This window comes from Balaenoptera ricei, chromosome 1 (genome assembly GCF_028023285.1).
Source record: "Balaenoptera ricei isolate mBalRic1 chromosome 1, mBalRic1.hap2, whole genome shotgun sequence".
Lineage (NCBI taxonomy): Eukaryota > Metazoa > Chordata > Mammalia > Artiodactyla > Balaenopteridae > Balaenoptera > Balaenoptera ricei.
In genome coordinates, this window is record NC_082639.1 from 111921034 (window position 1) to 111941204 (window position 20171).

Here is a 20171-nt window from a genome sequence, read left to right on the forward strand (position 1 = left end):
GTATATCTTCTTTGGGCAAACATCTATTCAAGTCCTCTGCCCATTTTCTAATTGGGTGGTTTGTTTTTTTCTTTTTGAGTTTTAGGAGTTCTTTATATATTCTGGATATTAAACCCTAATATGACATGAAAATATTTTCTCCCTTTCTATGGGTTGTCTTTTAACTTTCTCGATAATATCCTTTGATGTACAAAAGTTTTAAATTTTAATGAAGTCCAGTTTATTTCTTTTTACTTTTGTTGTTCATGCTTTTGGCATTATATCTAAGAATCCGTTGCCAAATCCAATGTCATAATGCTTTTATCCTATGTTTTCTTCTAAGAGATTTATAGTTTTAGCTCTTATATTTAAGTTGTTGACCCATTTTTAGTTAATTTTTGTATATGGTGTGAGGTGGGTATCCAATTTCATTCTTTTGCATGTGGAAATCCAGTTGTCCCATCACTATCTGTTGAAGAGACTGTTCTTTCCCCATTGTATGAACTTGGCACCCTTGTCAAAAATTGACTAGCTATAAATTTATTATCTTATTTCTGGACTCTCAGTTCTATTCCATTGATCTATAAGTCTATATTCATACCAATATAATAACACTGTTTTCATTACTGTAGCTTATTATAGTAAATTTTTAAATTGGGAAGTGTGAGTCCCTTGACTTTGTTCTTTTTTTTTCAAGATTATTTTGGCTATTCAGAGCCCCTTGGAATTCCATGTGAATTTATAGATTGGCTTTCCATTTCTGCAAAAAAGGCTGTTGGAATTTTGATAGAGATTGCACTAAATCTGTAGATCAGTTGTTTTGTATAGCACTGACGGCTTAATATTATCTTCTTACCCACGAACATGGGGTGTCTTCCATTTGTTTAGGTCTTCCTTAATTTCTTTCAGCAGTAGTTTGAAGTTTTCAGTGTACAAGTCTTTTACACGCTTGTTTAAATTTATTCCTAAGTAATTTATTCTTTTGAAGATATTATAAATATTATATAAATATTATAGATATTATAAATGGAATTGCCTTTTTTTTTTTTTTTTGCCACACCATGTGGCTTGGAGGACCAGCAGTGAAAACTCAGAGTCCTAACCACTGGACCACCAGGGAATTCCCATAATTGCCTTTTTTTTTTTTCCTTTCTTAAAGCCTTTACTTTTCAGACATGACAGAAAAATCTTACAGGTACACATGGAAAAGTGATACATGATCACAGTTGAAAGTGAAGACAGTCTAGTCAGAAAGCTTTTACTCCTGTCAGCTAATGTTGAAGCTGAAGTTCTGAGTATGACATGCTGCAGGGCTGAAAGGAATGGTAATTAGTACTCTTCTCCTTCTTCCTCTCCCTCTCCCTCAACAGCACCCACACCAACCTCCTCATAAGCCTTCTCAAGGGCAGCCATATCATCACGGGCCTCAGAAAACTCTCCTTCTTCCATGCCCTCACCCACATACCAGTGAACAAAGGCACGCTTGGCATACATCAGGTCAAACTTGTGGTCCAGGCGAGCCCAGGCCTCAGCGATGGCTGTGGTGTTGCTCAGCATGCACACAGCTCGCTGTACTTTGGCCAGGTCTCTACCAGGTACCACAGTGGGAGGCTGGTAATTAATGCCAACTTTGAAGCCAGTGGTGCACCAGTCCACAAACTGGATGCTGTACTTGGTCTTGATTGTGGCAATGGCAGCATTGACATCTTTGGGAACCATGTCACCACGGTACAACAGGCAGCAAGCCATGTATTTACCATGGTGAGGGTTGCGTTTCACCATCTGGTTGGCTGGTTCAAAGCAAACACTGGTGATCTCTGCTACAGAAAGCTGTTCATGGTAGGCTTTCTCAGCAGAGATGACAGGGGCATATGTGGCCAGAGGGAAGTGGATGCAGGGATAGGGCACCTGGTTGGTCTGGAATTCTGTCAGATCAACATTCAGGGCTCCATCAAATCTCAGGGAAGCAGTGATGGAGGACACCATCTGGCTAATAAGGCGGTTAAGATTCGTGTAGGTTGGGCGCTCAGTATCGAGGTTTCTACGACAGATGTCATAGATGGCCTCATTGTCTACCATGAAGGCACAGTCAGAGTGCTCCAGGGTGGTATGGGTGGTGAGGATGGAGTTATAGGGCTCAACTACAGCTGTGGAAACCTGGAGGGCTGGGTAAATGGAGAACTCCAGTTTGGACTTCTTGCCATAATCGACAGAGAGACGTTCCATTAGCAGGGAGGTGAACCCAGAACCAGTTCCCCCACCAAAGCTGTGGAAAACCAAGAAGCCCTGAAGACCTGTGCACTGGTCAGCCAGTTTCCGAATTCGGAAGATGAGGTCAATGATCTCCTGGCCAATGGTGTAGTGACCTCGGGCATAGTTACTGGCAGCATCTTCCTTGCCTGTGATGAGCTGCTCAGGGTGGAAGAGCTGGCGGCAGGTGCCAGTGCGAACTTCATCAATGACCATGGGTTTCAGGTCTACAAACACTGCCCTGGGCACATGCTTGCCAGCGCCTGTCTCACTGAAGAAGGTGTTGAAGGAGTCATCTCCTCCCCCAGTAGTCTTGTCACTTGGCATCTGGCCATCGGGCTGGATGCCGTGTTCCAGGCAGTAGAGCTCCCAGCAGGCATTGCTGATCTGGACACCAGCCTGGCCAACGTGGATGGAGATGCACTCATGCATGGTGGCTGTGGGTCAGCAGGCGCAGGCCACAGGAGTAGACACCGGGTCCCGTTTACCCTCCTCGACAAACTAAGAGGCGAGGTAAGTAACGCACTGAGGCGAGGGCGGTGCGGGAGCCACTTAAGTAGCGGTCCAGGGAGGGGAGGGGCTGGCGGGCACAGTTGGTGCCATAGCCGCAGGCCCCTCCCCCCGGCCCAGCGCACCCTCCGTAATTGCCTTTTTAATTTCCTTTTTGGACTGTTCACTGCTGTTGCACAGAAACACAGCTGGTTTTTGTGTGCTGATCTTGTACCCTACAACTTTGCTGAATTCATTTATTAGCTCTAGGGTCTCTCTTATGGATTCTTTGGGGGTTTTCTCTATATAGGATTGTCATCTGTGCATAGATATTTAACATTACTTCTTCCTTTTCAATTTGGATGTCTTTTATTTCTTTTCCTTTTCTATTTGCTCTGGCTAGAATTTCCAGTATCACATTGTAGTTTTAATTAGTATTATTGCCCTAATGACTGTTGATGTTGACAACCTTTTCATATGTTTGTTAACCATTTGGATGTCCTTCTTTGTGAAATGCCAGCTTACGTCTTTTGTCCATTTTTCAAATGAGTTGTCTGTCTTTTATATATCTATATCTATCTGTCTGTCTACCTATCTACCATCTATCTATCTGTCTATCATCTATCTATCTATCATCTATCTATCTATCATCTTGTGATACCAGTCTTTTGTCACATATGTGCATTACATATATTTTCTCCCAGTCCATGGCTTGTCTTTTATTCTTTTAATGATGTCTTTTAATGGACAGTTCTTAATTTTAATGAAGTCCAATTCATCCATCCTTCCATTATGATTTCTGTGTCTATTAAGAAATCTTTACCTGTCCCACTTCACTAATTTTTTAATATTAATTTCAGGAACTCACATTTATCCCTGTTTGTTTTAAATCCTTTCTGTTGGGTTGGCCAAAAGGCTCATTCCATTTTTTCCATAAGATGGCTCTAGTAGCACTTAGTTGTCTTTAACTTCATTCAAAACAATTTTGTTAGATTGTATGTGACAGCTGTTATATCAGTGTGCTTTTAAAAAAAGACTTATCAAAATTGGTGAATTTTTATGTAGCCATTTTAATATTGAAGACGGAAGAAAAAAAGCAACATTTTCGGCATATTATGCTTTATTATTTCAAGAAAGGTAGAAACTCAACTGAAACGCAAAAAGATTTGTGCAGTGTATGGAGAAGGTGCTGTGACTGATCGAATGTGTCAAAAGTGGTTTGCAAAGTTTCGTGCTGGAGATTTCTCGCTGGACGATGCTCCATGATCGGGTAGACCAGTTGAAGTTGATAGCGATCAAATCGAGACATTAATTGACAACAGTCAACGTTATACCATGCGGGAGATAGCCAACATACTCAAAATATCCAAGTCAAGCCTTGAAAATCATTTGCACCATCTTGGTTATATTCATCACTTTGATGTTTGGGTTCAACATAAGTTAAGCGAAAAAAACCTTCTTGACCATATTTCCACATGCGATTCTCTACTTAAACGTAATGAAAACGTTCCCTTTTTAAAACAAATTGTGACAGGCGATGAAAAGTGGATACTGTACAAGAATGTGGAACAGAAAAGATCGTGGGGCAAGTGAAAGGAACCACCACCAACCACACCAAAGGCTGGTCTTCATCCAAAGAAGGTGATGGTGTGTATATGGTGGGATTGGAAGGGAGTCCTCCGTTATGAGCTCCTTCTGGAAGACCAAACGATTAATTCCAACAAGTACTGCTCCCAATTAGACCAACTGAAAGCAGGACTCGACAAAAAGTGTCCGGAATTAGCCGAGAGAAAACGCATACTCTTCCATCAGGATAACACAAGACCGCATGTTTCTTTGATGACCAGGCAAAAACTGTTACAGCTTGGCTGGGAAGTTCTGATTCATCCACCATATTCACCAGACATTGCACCTTCGGATTTCCATTTATTTCGGTCTTTACAAAATTCTCTTAGTGGAAAAAATTTCAATTCCCTGGAAGACTGTAAAAGGCACTTGGAACAGTTCTTTGCTCAAAAAGATAAAAAGTTTTGGGAAGATGGGATTATGAAACTGCCTGAAAAATGGCAGAAGGTAGTGGAACAAAACGGGGAATACATTGTTCAATAAAGTTCTTGATGAATAATGAAAAATGTGTCTTTTACTTTTACTTAAAAACCAAAAGCACTTTTTGGCTTTTAACCCAATAGAATAAGGCCTAGGCATGTAAATGAGCACATTTTTCACTATTAAATATCCTCTTATGTTCAGTTCATTCTCTGATCTCATTAACAACTTTTTCAGTGCAATCCGGCAATCCAGTCTATTAGCTAGTAGTCTCAACTTTATGTTTTTCTGTATATTTTATAAGCATGCCTTTTTAGTCTTTACCCAGATCCTTTCTTTAATTCATCATTCTGTCTGAGGTAGGGAGAAATCCTCCACTGTCACAACCCAAAAGCCTCTCAGGATTATTAGGCATTGGGTTGTTTTTCTCCCTGATGGAGGAACTTTCTGCAGCACTGTCTTTTTAATTTTATTTTTTCTTGATTCTAGGGCCTTATTATTTGATTCTTATTAATGATAACTATAGTTTCCCCTGCCTCCAAAAAAAACTTTCTATTTGCAATCTCAATTACCTTCAACACAGGTAATGCAATCTCAATTACCTTCAACACAGGTAATGCAATCTCAATTACCTTCAACACAGGTTTGGATTTTGACAAATGGAAGGTCTTTTGTTCTAGAAATCAACTAGGTAGGGGCAGGATCAGGGAAGAGCTCAGTTTCTTCAGAGGAGAGGAGGAGAATATTTTGAGGTTGTTAAATAGAATAAAGTAGATTTCCATGTTTTGATTTGGGGAAAAAAATTGCCAGGATATAAATGTTAATTGAGCAAGAAGGAAGAAATTGTAAAACATGATTTTATTTTTGTTAAAAGCCAAATGAAAACAACCAAAGAAATAAACTGTGGATACGTGTTTATGCATGTTTGAAAAAGTAGGGAAAGATATACAACAAATTAGTGACACTGATGACTTAAGAGAAGTAAGACTGGAGGGGTGAAAAGGAAAAAAGAGGGTTCACTTCAACTTTAATGTTTGAATTGTTATGAGTTTTTATTACTGACAGTTTTTTTTTAATTATAGGAATTTAAAGTCTTGGGAGACTATATTGATTAGGTAGGGAAGAGTCAGATAGGTTTACTAAGGACTTGGGAAATTTAGAAAGCGGCTGAGAGGGTAGTTTAGTAAGATTAGAGAAGTGGCAGGATGTTGAATGGATTAGAATCCATTGTAACCCCTAAAGATATACTATATATATATATATATATATATATATATATATATATATATATACTAGAGAGGAACAAATTCCAGAGATATTTCTTTTTTTTTTTTTTTAATTTTTGGCTGTGTTAGGTCTCTGCTGCTGCGTGCGGGCTTTATCTAGTTGCGTGGAGCCGAGGCTACTCTTCACTGAGGTGCGCGGGCTTATTGCGGTGGCTTCTCTTATTGCAGAGCATGGGCTGTAGGCATGCGGGCTTCAGTAGTTGTGGCACGCAGGTTCAGTAGTTGTGGCTTGTGGGCTCTAGAGCGCAGGCTGGGTAGTTTTGGTGCACTGAGCTGCTCTGCGGGATGTGGGGTCTTCCCAGACCAGGGCTCGAACCCGTGTCCCCTGCATTGGCAGACAGATTCTTAACCACTGCACCACCATGGAAGCCTCAGAGACATTTCTAAGAAAAAAAATCAAACAGCCTTTAGTGACTGAATATGGGAAGAAAATAATGAATGTCAAAAACAAGCTTCCACACTGGGCTGCTGGGGACAAATGCTGACACGAACACAGATAAGGCAGGAGAACAATATAGGGCTTCCAGAAGCCTGTCTAATAATGAATCCATGCACGATTCTAATGAATCAGTACACGATTCTAGTGCACAAGTGGGCCCATGAACTTTTTTTTTTTTGGCAACGTCCGGCTGATAACTGCATTTGCATGAACGCATACACTGGCTTGTGTGACGTAGTCTTAGCTCCGGGAGCTGGCTCCACACCATCCGATGACACTTGCTCTGGGACTGCTTAAGGGTTAGGGCTCCACTTCCTATGAATTGATAGTGAATGCACTATCAATTCGTAGCTAGCCTTCGGGTTTCCCAAAGCTACCTAGGAACAGCGCCAGGTTCCCGTACCCACCCTAGCTTCCGAATAAGGGAGGAAAAGAGGGCGGAGGCCAGCGCCGCGCACGCGCTTTAATATACGCAAGCGCAGCCTCTCTCCTTCCTGATAATCTCTCACACCCACCCCACCTCCGGGAAGTCGTTCTGCCCCGCCCTCCGAGAGCAAAGGAGGGATGCGATTGGGCACGCGGTTGTCCATCAGGCCGGTGTCTCTTCTGCTCAATACCATTGGCAGCCCGGGAAAAGGCCAGCGGGCCGACGTCGGCCTACTCCTTCGAGACTCAGCGCCACCGCGGAAGCCGCTATTGGCGGAGGCCAGGGACCGCGACTGCTCACTTCCGGCGCGGGCCTCCACGATTCCTCCCCCTCCCCCGCCGTCGCCCTTGGTCTTCCCACCCCCCGCCCTTCCACCATGGCCGCCTCTGTGTGGTGTAGGGAGAAGCTGGTCCTCCGTGTCCTCCTATAGCGCTTACTGCATCACCCTCACTCCTGGGGGCCGGAACCAAAGGAACCTCGCTCCCCAACCCTTGGGGCACCAGCCAGGAAGGTTTCCTACCCCATGCTTCAGGGGCAGGACTCCTCTTTCCCCCACCTCCTGAGGCAGAAACTTAGGGTTTTCTTTGCTTCTCTTAGGGTCAGAAGGCAGAAAGGGCTGCTCTTCCACTTCTTCAGGGACAGAAGCCTCTCCTACCCTTCCCGTAGGGGTGCAGACCCTTACCCCAGCATACTTAAGAGCTAACGGTGTTTCCTCAGCACTGCCACTCCAGAGGCAGGACCTGGAGGCCCGTCTGCCTTGCGTCCTGCACAGGAGCGGCCCGTCGGAGAGGAGGGAGGAGTGGAGTGGCCAGGGAACCTTTCCTTCCCCTCCCCCACTTGTCCCTCTTGCCCCCCAGTCCCTGGCAATCCCCAATTCCCCCTTTCTAGGACTTCCCATCCATCCACTCCCTGGCCTTTTCCCGTCTCCCAGCTGCAGCCATGGAGTTACAGAAGGGAAAGGGGGCGGCAGCAGCAGCAGCAGCAGCAGCTGCTGCTTCGGGAGCAGCGGGAGGTGGAGGAGGAGCGGGAGCAGGAGCCCCAGGAGGGGGGAGGCTGCTACTTTCAACCAGTTTGGATGCCAAGGATGAGTTAGAGGAGGTAGGTGTGGGGGGGTGGGGAAGGGAGTTAAGAAATGGGGTTGAGGAGGGAAACTGGAGCGAATACGGGGTGGGGGTGGGGGAGGAGGCCTTCACGTGTTTTCTAAGACAGCACAAACACTGCTATAGACTTCCTGCTCGTGAAGGAGGAAGTGAAGGAGGAAGTGTGGGCCAACTTCCTGGACAGGTCGAAACAGCAACAGCAGCTACTAGTGTGAAAATGGGGGGGGGGGCGCGGGTGTTGATCAGGAAGGGATACAGACAGCATCCAGATCAACTGAATTTATTTTTGACATTCCTTTCCCATTACAGGCCACAGCAATTATTAATAGTTACCCTGTTTCATCTTAGGTCATATATTGAGTTGAGAAGTAATGTATGTGTGTGTAGGTATCTGGGGGGCTGAGAGGAGCTTGCAGTAGACCGTGGACCCTCCTGTTAGACAGTATTGACTTCATGTAGACACCGTCAATTGCCAGTGATGTTAACTGGGCATTTAGAATGAGTGAGGACTTAAGGAAAAGTGAGTTGTGTTTTGTTAGGTAGTGGGGTGAGGTTCGGGGTGAATGGGACCTAGGGGACTCTCCTTCAGAACCAGATAGCACACACACAAAGGAGGGAACACATAGATGCTGAGAAAGAGGGTAGGGTGAGGCGATGCAGTGGGCCTGAATGGGGATTTTAGACTACTGAATAATTGACCTGACCCTCCCCGACTTGTTCCTCTTACCCTGTCCCTGACAATCCAGAGTTGATCATTTATCCCTTTCCACTGCTATACATGAAAAGACATACTTAGGAATGTGAGACCCAGAAGTGGGACATGATTGCTGGACTGTTTGCAAGACCTAATGCATTCAACTTAGTGGTTATCCAGGGACAGGATGAGTAAATTATTAGGCTCTGGCTCTTCACTGGCCATTTCCCTGCTTCTAACTTTGTCACTGCTCTTTATCAGATGTTAGAGGGTGGTCAAGCAGCTAGGTGGAGTTCATAGTTTAAATTTGAAAAAAATGTTGGTGCAGATACAAGATGGTGGAACACACATGCAAAAATGAGCTTTGTGAATCAAGGAGCAGCTGGATAGCAATTTTGTGAATTATCCATCGCAAGTGTCTGTTCACAGACTGGCTGGCTTCCCATCATGCTTCTCCCCCATAATTCTATGTGCATTTAGATGAATCAAAGTTTGTTTTCTGCTGTTGTTTTTATCAGCTAAGGTAGATATAATTAGGAACATAAACAATACTTCTAAAAGTAATGTATTCCCAAAATAAATACAAGTGACTTTGCCAGGATTGCCTGGCAATTTAAATTACCTGCTTTTTTAGAAATGGCCACTGTCATTGTCAAAGTATTTATTGAGCCCTGTGTTCTAGCACTGAAACTCTAGAATTGTAGCAAGAAAGTCATTGACTACCTTTGATCCCTACACCAGTTGGGTGGAGGGGAAGAGACCCCAAGGGTGGTGGAACTCTGTTTATTCCCCACCCTGATTGCTGGAAAGGTCGTCCTGCTCTAATTTGTACCACAGCATCCTGTTCTGAGTAGTGACATGTTTGCTAGTAAGCGAAATGATATTGCAGAAGGGGACCACAAAAGAGAGGAAGCATTTATTTTCTTGCTTTTTTGGACTGTCTTGAGAGTGAACTTTCAACTGTTTCCAGAGAGAAGGGGGAGGGAGGGTCTCCTTTTTTTCCTGATATCCTTTGTGGTGTAGGTGTTTCCCAGAATGTGTCGGCCTCCCCTTTTTCCTTCTTTGCCCTTTGTTCTTTGCATTTGAATTTTCCAGCAAGCCTTGCCACTGCTTTTAACCCCATGTATGTGGTTCCCACTAGACCAGAGTGTCTCTAAGGTCAAGACTTATTGGTTTCTTCCTCTGGGTCTCCGCACAGATCTCTGCACACAGAAGTTATCAAAACATGGTGTCAACTGATCTCTGCTTGTTCTGGCTTGGTTATTTTCCAGCATAGGCCCACCTATTGCCCAGGAACACAGAGGCAGTAAGTAGCTTGCTGACCAGATATATACTTACTCTGTGCTGAGTCTGATAGGAAAATAGAATGAGGAAGACCCAAGGCCTGCCTTCCAGAGCTTATCGTCTAAAGACTGAGTTAACACACTCACAAGAAAGGTAAACACAAAAACCCCGCGAGGGTAGTGAAGAGACTGGAGTCATTACAGCTGGGTGTGATGAGGAAAGGCCCTTAGAGGCCTGGAGTATAAAGCACTGGTGAAGAGCATCCCAGGCAGGGACTGTGCCTCTTCTACCCAAGGAAGCATTTGTTGTATCCTTTCTTCTCTTTGGCCCTGTTCTTCTCTTTGAATGGGGAATTCTTGCTCATCTCCATCCAGATTTGAGGAATGAGATGAAAATAGTGCCAAAGATTGGAGGGGTTTAGAACATGTAGCTCCTAGTTTCACAAGGCTTCAAAGCTCCCGGTCACTCCTCTGTGGAGAATGACCCTGTCCACTTTGAAATCAGGCTAAAAGCAGGAGCTGTGGCCCAAACAAGTTAGAACTTCCTCTTAAGCTATGGACAGGTCTCAGGGTTGCATTTGGTTAGAGGTATGTCCCTTCCAGGTTTTCTCTAAGGAGTAATTCACGTCCGGTCTGTGAAGATTCTCCAGGGAATGGGCTTTGAGTCACCTCTAATTTTTTTCCCCTTAAATCCTCATTTCATATAAAAGTGACTCTTGGTTGTAGAATACTTGGAACCCAGTTCGTTCAGTAGTTCTTTACTAATGTGGGTCCTTGGGGATTTTGTAGGTCAGATCATATCTTCTTTTCCTTAAGCCTTTGGATTTTAGTCCCTCAAGGCCACTGACTTCCCATAAAGGGGCAGTATTTAATATACAGTTGTTTTTTTTTTAATTAATTAATTTATTTTTAGCTGCATTGGTCTTTGCTGCGTGCGGGCTTTCTCTAGTTGCGGCGAGCGGGGGCTACTCTTCGTTGCGGTGCGCGGGCTTCTCATTGCAGTGGCTTCTCTTGTTGTGGAGCATGGGCTCTAGACGTGCGGGCTTCAGTAGTTGTGGCTCGTGGGCTCTAGAGCGCAGGCTCAGTAGTTGTGGCTCGAGGGCTTAGTTGCTCCGCGGCATGTGGGATCTTCCTAGACCAGGGCTCGAACCTGTGTCCCCTGCATTGGTAGGCAGATTCTTAACCACTGCGCCACCAGGGAAGCCCAATATACAGTTTTTAACAAACTGTGTATTCACCTGGCCGAGGGAGGGGAAACTGAGAGGTTAGAGCAATCCTCAGACTTCAGTCTCCAGCTTCAGGTGTATACTTGCAAACTAGAAGACCTCCCCGCTTTCCACCCCCACTCCATCTACTGCTGTTGTCATGGAAACCATGGTCAGGTAGTTTTAGTACTAGAAAAATTATTTTAGAAGCTCCTAGAGATGGTAAATATTTACTCAGCTCTCTGAGGTGCTGTTGTGAAGGGCTTACTCTGAACAGAGTCCTTCTGCCAGCAATTGTTGGCAGCTGCGTGTGTGATTCCATCTTTACTAAGGGCCTCTGGAGACTGGGGGGAAGAGGGGTACTGCTACTTGATTGTAGGGATCTGGCTTCCTGCAGCCCTCTTTGAGGGGATGTGGTCCTTCAATCATTCTGAATGATTTGTAATTAGTTCTCCCATCTCTGTTTGGAAAAGTAGTTTCTGTAGTTCAGGAAGAGCAGCATCTTTTATATACTTCTATTGCCTAGGAAGGACTGACCCTCACATTTCTTTCCTCATTGCTTTTATCCACGCCTCCAAATTCTGGACTCTCCCACTTTCTACATCCTTAGCTGGGCCTCCCTGTTCCAAGAGGCCACTTTTATTTCTTGACTGGGCAGTGACCCATAGAATTGACTCAGGCCTCTGAGTGGAGCTTAGAATATCGAGGAGAGGCCTAGAGAAACCTGGTTTAGTCCAAGGTCTCTGTGTTACATCATAGCTAGAAACTAGGCCACCCCATAGGGCTGTGTGTCCAGCTTTGTGTGAGGACCTTGGTGCAGGGTCCATCCGTCAGACCTCCTCCCCTCTCCCGTTACTCTTCTCTCATAGAAGGCAAAAGTAGGAGAGGAAGCTTTGCAGCCTGGTCAGGGACTTACCCATGTCCTGTAGTAGGAGGGCTCGGCTTTCAGGGATCTTTGAGGACATGCCATTAGAAGTAGTGGCAGGGGGCGTTGTGGGGGGTGGTCTGGTCCTCATGGACTTAGTTGTGTGATCGCTGAGCTTTTTCACAGATGGAATAGAGTCTAATTCAACTGAGGCTACCTGCTAGGTGCTTTCACGTATGTTATCTTGTTTAATCCTCAGAGCAACCTTGTGATATAGGCTTTGTCTCTATTTTTCAGGTAAGAAAACCAGGGTATTATAAGTAAAGGATTAAATAAGTCTTGGTAAGTTAAGTAACTCACCTAAGATTAGCCTAAGACTTGCCAGTGGTGGAGGAATCCTCTTCCTTGCTTGTCAGTTGGCTCCTCAGCCAGCTGCTCTTTTGACTTCCCTTGCATCTCTGTTGATTCAACAGATATTTCTTCCTTTTAGTAGGAAGTAATATCTAGGGTTTTAGGATGCTGTGCTGCTGCTTGCTCACCGTCTTCCTCCACTCTGCAACTGTTTGTTAAGCCAGGCCGGGTAAGCAAGGCCTCGCAGAGCTCCCAGCAAGAACACCCTGGATTTAGCAACTGGAGGAACTGGTCCTCCAGTCGTTGATAACTATCTTAGGAGGAGAGGGATAAGATTTAAAAAGAGAAAATACAACCTGAGGTTTTTTTCTTCCCTCCCCCTATCTTATAGGAGCTGGGCTAGGTAATGATGGATCTCAGAGTTTGTGGGAGAGGTGGGTTGTGAGATTTACAACTCAGCTTTCCTGTGATCTCACAGCTCCTTTTCACAAGTACGTAGGTGCTGTTGATTAAGGCTAAGCACGCTTATCTGACCTATTTTGGAGGATAGTCAGACCTGATGCTGGGTAGTGACGTTGTCAAACCTGGGTGGCTTTGGGCCTAATTTAGGTTGAATTTTTGTGGCTATGGGAGCTCCTCGTCTTAACACTCAGTTCTACTTTGCTCTTGGGTAGGGACGGACGTAGGCAAACTCAGGATGATGGTCAAAGGAGAAACGTGGTGGTCTTTCATTCCTAGACCTCTTTCCTGTTGTCCTTATTTGTCGGTTCTTGACAATGTGGTAGTTCTCAACAAGATGTTTTGTGATGACCTTTAGGATTGGGGGAGGTAAATTGTCTGCCTTTGTCCCTGTTTTGCTAGCATCATTATCACTGGGAATTGGGAAGTGGTTTTCTTAAACAGTTTTGGGGTTAATCCTCAAGATAAAATTTTAAAAGACTCAGGAAGTAGTTTAGGTGGTAATAATGGAGAGGCTCACTGACTTAAATGAGATACATTTTGTCAATATTTTCTCAATGTTTAGTATTAAATGCTTTGGAACAGGATCAGTGACTTAAGATCTCCTTGGAAGGTTGAGCACATGCTGTCTCAGAGTTAGCCTTTGTAATTAAGAATGGTCCTTGGATGGACTTTAATGCAGCTCTCCCCACCTTTGTTTGACTAGAGACCCAGGAAGGTTTTAGTTTGGCCTTTTGTTCTTCATTAGTCCTTTTCTTTCCTACACTCATTTTTTTTTTTTACAAGTTTGTTTTTATCTTTTTGGAGCGACATTTCAAACATAAAAAAATAGAATAGTATAATTGCCCTGGGGCCATCACTCTGCTTCAGTACTTATCAGTACATGGCAATCTTGTTTTATCTCCCTTTAGTCTCCTCTGGATTATTTTGAAGCAAATCCAAGCTGTATCATTTCATCTGTAGGTATTTCATATATATGTCTATGAGAGATGGACTTTTTTCTTTTTAACATAGCCACAATATCATACCTAAAAATATTAACAATAATTCCTCAATGTAATAATATACTCATTGTTCAAACTGACTCTCTCATAAATTCTTTTTTTTCTTTTTTAAAGGTTTTTTCCTTAAGTTCCTCAGGTGCTTTATTGGGTTTTTTGGGGGGTTTTTTGCCCTGTGGCATGGCTTGCGGGATCTTAGTTCCCCAGCCAGGAATTGAACCTGGGCCCACAACAGTGAAAATACAGAGTCCTAACCACTGGACCACCAGGGAATTCCCATAAATTCTTTTTATAATTGGTTTTTCAGATCAGTAATCAAACAAGGATCACCCATTTGTTACATTCAGTTGATATATCCCTTTAATTTTTTAATAACTAAAATAATTTCAAGCTTAGAGAAAAATTGTAAGACATAGAACTCTCATATACTCTTCACCCAGATTCACCAATTGTTAACATTTGCTGCATTTGGTTTTTCATGATCTCTCCATATACATATTATTATTTTAACGTTTTGAGAGTAAGTTGCAGCCGCAATGCCACTTAAGATATAAAGATTTCCGGGAGTATTTCCTAAGAACAAGGATCCTCTGTTACATAATCCCTGTTTTATTATCTAAGTCGGAACATTTAACATCGATACGTTACTCTTATAGTACATATTCATATTTTACCAGTTGTCCCAATAATGTCCATTATAGCAGTCCAGGATCACACATTGCATTTAGGTGTACTATCTCTTTAATTCTTAGTCCTATCTCTGTCCTTCACCTTAAACACTTTGACAGGCCAGTTATTTTATAAATCTCTCTCAATTTGGGTTGTCGAAATTTCTTCATGATTAGACTGAGATTATTCATTTTGGGCAAGAAAACCATAGAAGTGATGTTTAGCCTTTTCAGCGCACCATATCAAGGCACGTATGTCAGCTGTCAGTTTGTCTTGTTATTTGGGATATTAACCCTGATCACTTAAGGTTAAGGTGGTATCCTTCAGGATTTCCTACAGTTATTTTCCCTTTGTAATTAGTAAGTATTTCGAACCTATGTAAATATTCTCTTGTGAAAGTTTTGCCTCTGGTTTTAGCATTCATTGATGATATTTGCCTGAATCAGTTATTATTCCTGTCATTCCTTCTGCATTTTTAGTTGGCATTCCACTGTAAGGAAGAGCTTTCCCTTTATTTATCATGTATGTACATATCTATCTATCAGCACGGACTCATGGATTCTTATTTTATTCAAGGGGTTGAAATCTTAAGGCTCTTTTTTTTTTTTGGCCATGCCTCGTGGTTTGTGGGATCTTAGTTCCCCTACCAGGGATCGAACCCAGGCCCCGGCAGTGAAAGCACAGAATCCTAACCACTGGACTGCCAGGGAATTCCCTTAAGCTTCTTTTAATACATGGGGTTCTCCCTCCCTGCTTTTTTCCTTGCAATTTAAATGTTAAAGAAATCAGGAAGCCTGTCATGATTTGTACATTCTGGACTCTGCTGATTATATCCTCATGGTGACTTGACTTGTAAACTGGTAGTTAGGTCTAGAGACGTGATGAGATTTAAATTTTTAAAAAACTTTATTGGGGACCAGAAATACATCACAGGTGGTGGTATGGAGCACTCTGAATTTTTTCTCACCCCTTCACAGAGGTTGGAAAGATGTATGAGCATTGTGACATCGATGACTACTGGTGTCTCAGAGAGAGAGGCCAATGACGCCCTCAATGCCTACGTGAGTATAATACTCTCCCCGTACCCATTTCTGCTTCTTTGAAAGCTTTCAGACATGATCAAAAAGATGGAAAGAAAGAAAAAAAAAAAGATGGAAAGACTTCAGTGGTTAAGAACTAGGGGGTTGAAGTTAATGTCTTGGTTTCCTGAACCAGGCTTCCCAACTCCTCTCTTTCTTTCTTTTATTTATTTATTTACTTTTTATACAGCAGGTTCTTATTAGTTATCTATTTTATACATATTAGTGTATATGTGTCAATCCCAATCTCCCAGTTCATCCCACCACCACCCCCCTCCCCCTCTCCTCTCTTTCTTTCTTAATGTGGGAATCCCATCTGTTGGAGCCTTAGGTGTCTTTGAATAACAACTTTAAAAAATAACTCATCGTTCTGTGGTGGCTTTTTTCTTTGTAAATCATTCTCACATATTTGATCTTTTACATTTCTTAATCAGTCTGTGAGGTTGAAAGGATTTAAAGTAATACATGTAAAGGATTTAGAGTAGTTTCTGGCGCATAGTGAATGTTCAGTAAATATTTCTTACTTATTAGTAGTAATTATTCTTATTATGTCTTCACCTTACAAATATCAGAGGTTCAGTGATTTGCCCAAGGTCTTGACTTGGTAGGTGCACTTGTTAATCCATGAATGACTGTTTGCAGCTCCCTCTCTACTAAAGCCTGTTAAGGTCTGGTAAAGGTGTGGAGTAGGGTTTTTTTTTTTTTTTTTCTCATTTTAAACACTCTTTATTTTCTGCCTCTACCCTTCATCAAGCCTTGGAGAAAGCAGTATGGATCCATCCTTTCCCTCCACCTCTCTCCTAAAACAGATGCCCCATCACTTTTAGGAGAAGGAAATCATCAGATTTAAGAGTTGATGATTCTCCTTTGCAGGTCACTCAAGAGTCCCAAATTTTCTGGGAGCAGCTGCGCTCAAGAACTTTCCTCCCGTGAGTGACAACTAGTTTTTTCTTTCCTCATATCCCAGGTATGCAAAGGCCCCCCCCAGCACGAGGAAATCTGCCTGGGCCTCTTCACGCTTGTCCTCACCGAACCTGCCCAAGCCCAGAAGGTAAGACTCCCTTCTCTGGACCCACACTCCCTTCTCAGATATGAGCTGAGAATACGGTGGAACTTATGGTTTAACTGGAATAGTACCACACCCTTTGACCAGGGCTAGATCATCTTGTTCTCCAAATACAGTTGCAACTCCCTTTTCACTCAGTAAATTGGTCACTCTGACTAAAGTCCTTTCTCTTTTTCCAGATTCTGAAGCTAAAAGGCAAGAAAAGGCAGTTGTGAGAGTGAAAAAGCATTTAAAGAGTTTTAAATTGTAGACTTAGGGACTTCCCCGGCGGTCCAGTGGTTGAGACTGCGCCTTCCAATGCAGGGGGTGTGGGTTCGATCCCTGGGCGGGGAGCTGAGATCCCACATGCCTGGCAGCCAAAAACCCAAAACATAAAACAGAAGCAATATTGTAACAAATTCAATAAAGACTTAAAAATTGTAGATTTATGAGTCAAGGCTAAAAGAGTTGGGATTTAATCCAGAGAAGAGCACGAATATAAGCAAGTCCATTGAGAGTTCTTATCCAGAAGAGTGTGACTTGTAGTTTGCAGGTTTTATCAGTGCAGGTGAACAGAAACCAGGTTTAACATTGCAGCAAGTAGGATTTAAATTAGACAGCTTGGGAGTTCCCTGGTGGCCTAGTGGTTAGGATTCCGGGCTTTCACTGCTGTGGCCCAGGTTCCTGAAAGCCTCGCAGCGCAGCCAATAGATAGATAGATAGATAGATAGATAGATAGATAGATAGATAGATAGATAAATAAATAAGACAGCTTAATGTTAGGTGAGGCAGTAATAATGTAGTGATTAAGGGTACACTGGAGTCAGACTTCGTGAGGACTACTGTATGAAAATTAGTCTGGGGTTCTTCACAAATAGAAGTGTCTCCTTTATGTAGAATGGTTTAAGAGAAGTCCTTCCTTGAGGCGAGGGACTGAGCAGGATGATCTCTTTGGATTCCATTCTTTCTATAATAAAGGAGCAAAATCCTGTCTTTTGCCTCTCTAGATTTCCACTTTCTTTGTCCTTGAGTCTTGCATGATGGTTTAGAAACATATGTCTGGTACCTGGCATTAACTGCATGACACTAACAGAGAAGAGCTTGGAGAGGGGGAATTCACTGTTCTCCTTGCCCCTTCCGTGAACAAAAGGAGTGTGGAAGGAAACAAACATGCTCTGTGTTCAGCATTGTGTTCGGCTCTATCCAGACACATTTCATTTATTTGTTTTTTCTTGGCGCTGTCTGGTCTTCATTGCGGCACACGGGATCTTCATTGTGGTGCGCGGGCTTCTCTCTAGTTGTGGCATGCGGGTTTTCTCTTCTCTAGTTGAGGCGCGCCAGCTCAGTAGTTGTGGCGCGCAGGCTTAGTTGCCCTGCGGCATGTGGGATCTTAGCTCCCCGACCAGGGATCGAACCTGCGTCCCCTGCATTGGAAGGCGGATTCTTTTTTTTTTAATATCTTTATTGGAGTATAATTGCTTTACAATGTTGTGTTAGTTTCTGCTGCACAACAAAGTGAATCAGCTATATATATACATATATCCCCATATCCCCTACCTCTTGCGCCTCCGTCCCACCCTCCCTATCCCACCCTCTAGGTTGTCACAAAGCATCGAGCTGATCTCCCTGTGATATGCAGCAGCTTCCCACTAGCCATCCATTTTACATTTGGTAGTGTATATATGTCAGTGCTACTCTGTCACTTCGCCCCAGCTTCCCCTTCCCTCCTGGAAGGTGGATTCTTTTTTTTTTAAATTAATTTATTTTATTTATTTATTTTGGCTGCATTGGGTCTTCGTTGCTGCGTGCGGGCTTTCTCTAGTTGTGGCGAGCGGGGGCTACTCTTTGTTGCAGTGCGTGGGCTTCTCATTGCGGTGGCTTCTCTTGTTGTGGAGCACGGGCTCTAGGCGCGTGGGCTTCAGTAGTTGTGGCACATGGGCTCAGTAGTTGTGGCTCGCGGGCTCTAGAGAGCAGGCTCAGTAGTTGTGGCGCACGGGCTTAGTTGCTCCGCAACATGTGGGATCTTCCCGGACCAGGGCTCGAACCCGTGTCCCCTGCCCTGGCAGGCAGATTCTTAACCACTGCGCCACCAGGGAAATCCTGGAAGGTGGATTCTTTATCACTGGACCACCAGGGAAGTCCCAGACACATTTCATTTAATCCTCTCAAAAAGCCATGTGAAACTGGTGGCTTTGTTCTCTTCCCCCAAACCACTCCCAGTGTACCTGTAAGAAACCTGGAGGTCAGACACATTGTCGTTTGTTCAAGGAAAACCAAGGGAAAATCATTCCCAGGGACAAGGACGGATGCCCATGGTCCCCTGGCCTAGCTGTTTGAATTAACCTCAGGGGAAGGACTTACGGGCGTGGCAACCTGATGTATTTGTACTCCTCATGGCAACTGGAGCAGGATCTGGGGTGAGGATGGATGGTAGGGCAGCAACTATTCACAAGTTGGTGAATGGCCTTGGGAACCTGTGGCCTTGGTTTCCCAGGCCATTTCTGGGCTGGGACATTGTTGAGTTAAATTGGCATTTCAGGGACTTCCCTGGTGGTTCAGTGGTTAAGACTTCGCCTTCCAATGCAGGGGGTGCAGGTTCGATCCCTGGTCGGGGAGTGGAGAGCCCTCATGCCTCGTGGAAGCAATATTGTAACAAATTCAATAAAGACTTTAAAAATGGTTCACATCAAAAACATCTTTTAAAAAAAAATTTGGCATTTCATTTTCATACTGAATTTATCATCGAGATCCTTGAAGACAAATGAATGTCTCCAATCTGGTGTTGTTAACCAGTAATGTGATCCAGCCCAGCCCCTCTATTTTAAAGAAAGTGTTGGCAAAGATGGGGGTGAAGGGTTGGGGTTAAGGTTTAGTTTTCTCTCACGTGGGTTTTTATACATATAATTAAAATCTTATTTAGTCATCTCAATGCAAATTCATCTTGCCCGCTGGTTTTATTTGTGTTTCGAGTGAGATCTGAATCAGCTAGGGTACATCAGTAAATTTCAGTGAAGGGGGCAGGGCCCTGTGGTATTTCTAGCTCTTTGCCTGACCTGGCAGTGAGAGGCCACAGGGCTATGCATTATAAATGCTTATTATGTCATGAATTTGGCCATCCACACATGACAAGGGACTAGAGCACCTTGTCTTCTTTTTGCTCTATGACAGCCCCATGAGGGTGGCCCAGGCCCTCACCTTGGGTCTCATAGTTGGTTGATAGCTGCACCAGGATTATGTGCACATGCTGGAGGTTTCCAAGTACATCCGCTACCTGGGAGCCTCCTAGGCTGACAGGCCCCCAGGTCAGGCCTTTTCAGACAAAGGGGGTGGAGACGGGAATTAGGAGGATACAGTTTTAGGCAAGTGAGGAACTATCAGGTAGTGACTCATTCAGAGGCCTTGAGCCAGGTCAGAGTATGGTGGAAGAATCTGTGACCTCTTAGTGCTTTAATCCTTCTCCTTAAAAGGGTGATTATCTTACAAAATGCTTTCTGTACTGCAGAA

The 20171-nt window shown here is 43.7% G+C and overlaps 2 protein-coding genes across 3 annotated transcripts in view; one reads left to right on the plus strand and one right to left on the minus strand.

Moving 5' to 3' along the window:
• Positions 1-1270: 1270 nt before the first annotated feature.
• Positions 1271-2685, minus strand: LOC132371026 (tubulin alpha-1B chain-like). The gene has a single exon (XM_059932147.1). The coding sequence runs from the start codon at positions 2659-2661 to the stop codon at positions 1309-1311; it is 1353 nt and encodes a 450-aa protein (XP_059788130.1). The 5' UTR covers positions 2662-2685; the 3' UTR covers positions 1271-1308.
• A 4581-nt stretch (positions 2686-7266) lies between these two features.
• INTS3 (integrator complex subunit 3) overlaps positions 7267-20171 on the plus strand; it is a 38125-nt gene continuing 25220 nt past the window's right edge. For both annotated transcript variants that reach the window (XM_059932158.1, XM_059932168.1), the window contains exons 1-3: positions 7267-8014; positions 15521-15604; positions 16590-16673. In XM_059932158.1, the coding sequence (XP_059788141.1) occupies positions 7856-8014; positions 15521-15604; positions 16590-16673 (327 nt within the window). In that variant the 5' untranslated portion in view covers positions 7267-7855. The remainder of the gene's footprint in view (positions 8015-15520; positions 15605-16589; positions 16674-20171) is intronic.

Bases quoted from the DNA above. Each gene is read 5' to 3' on its own strand.
- LOC132371026 (XM_059932147.1), bottom strand. From the start codon at position 2,661: ATGCATGAGTGCATCTCCATCCACGTTGGCCAGGCTGGTGTCCAGATC.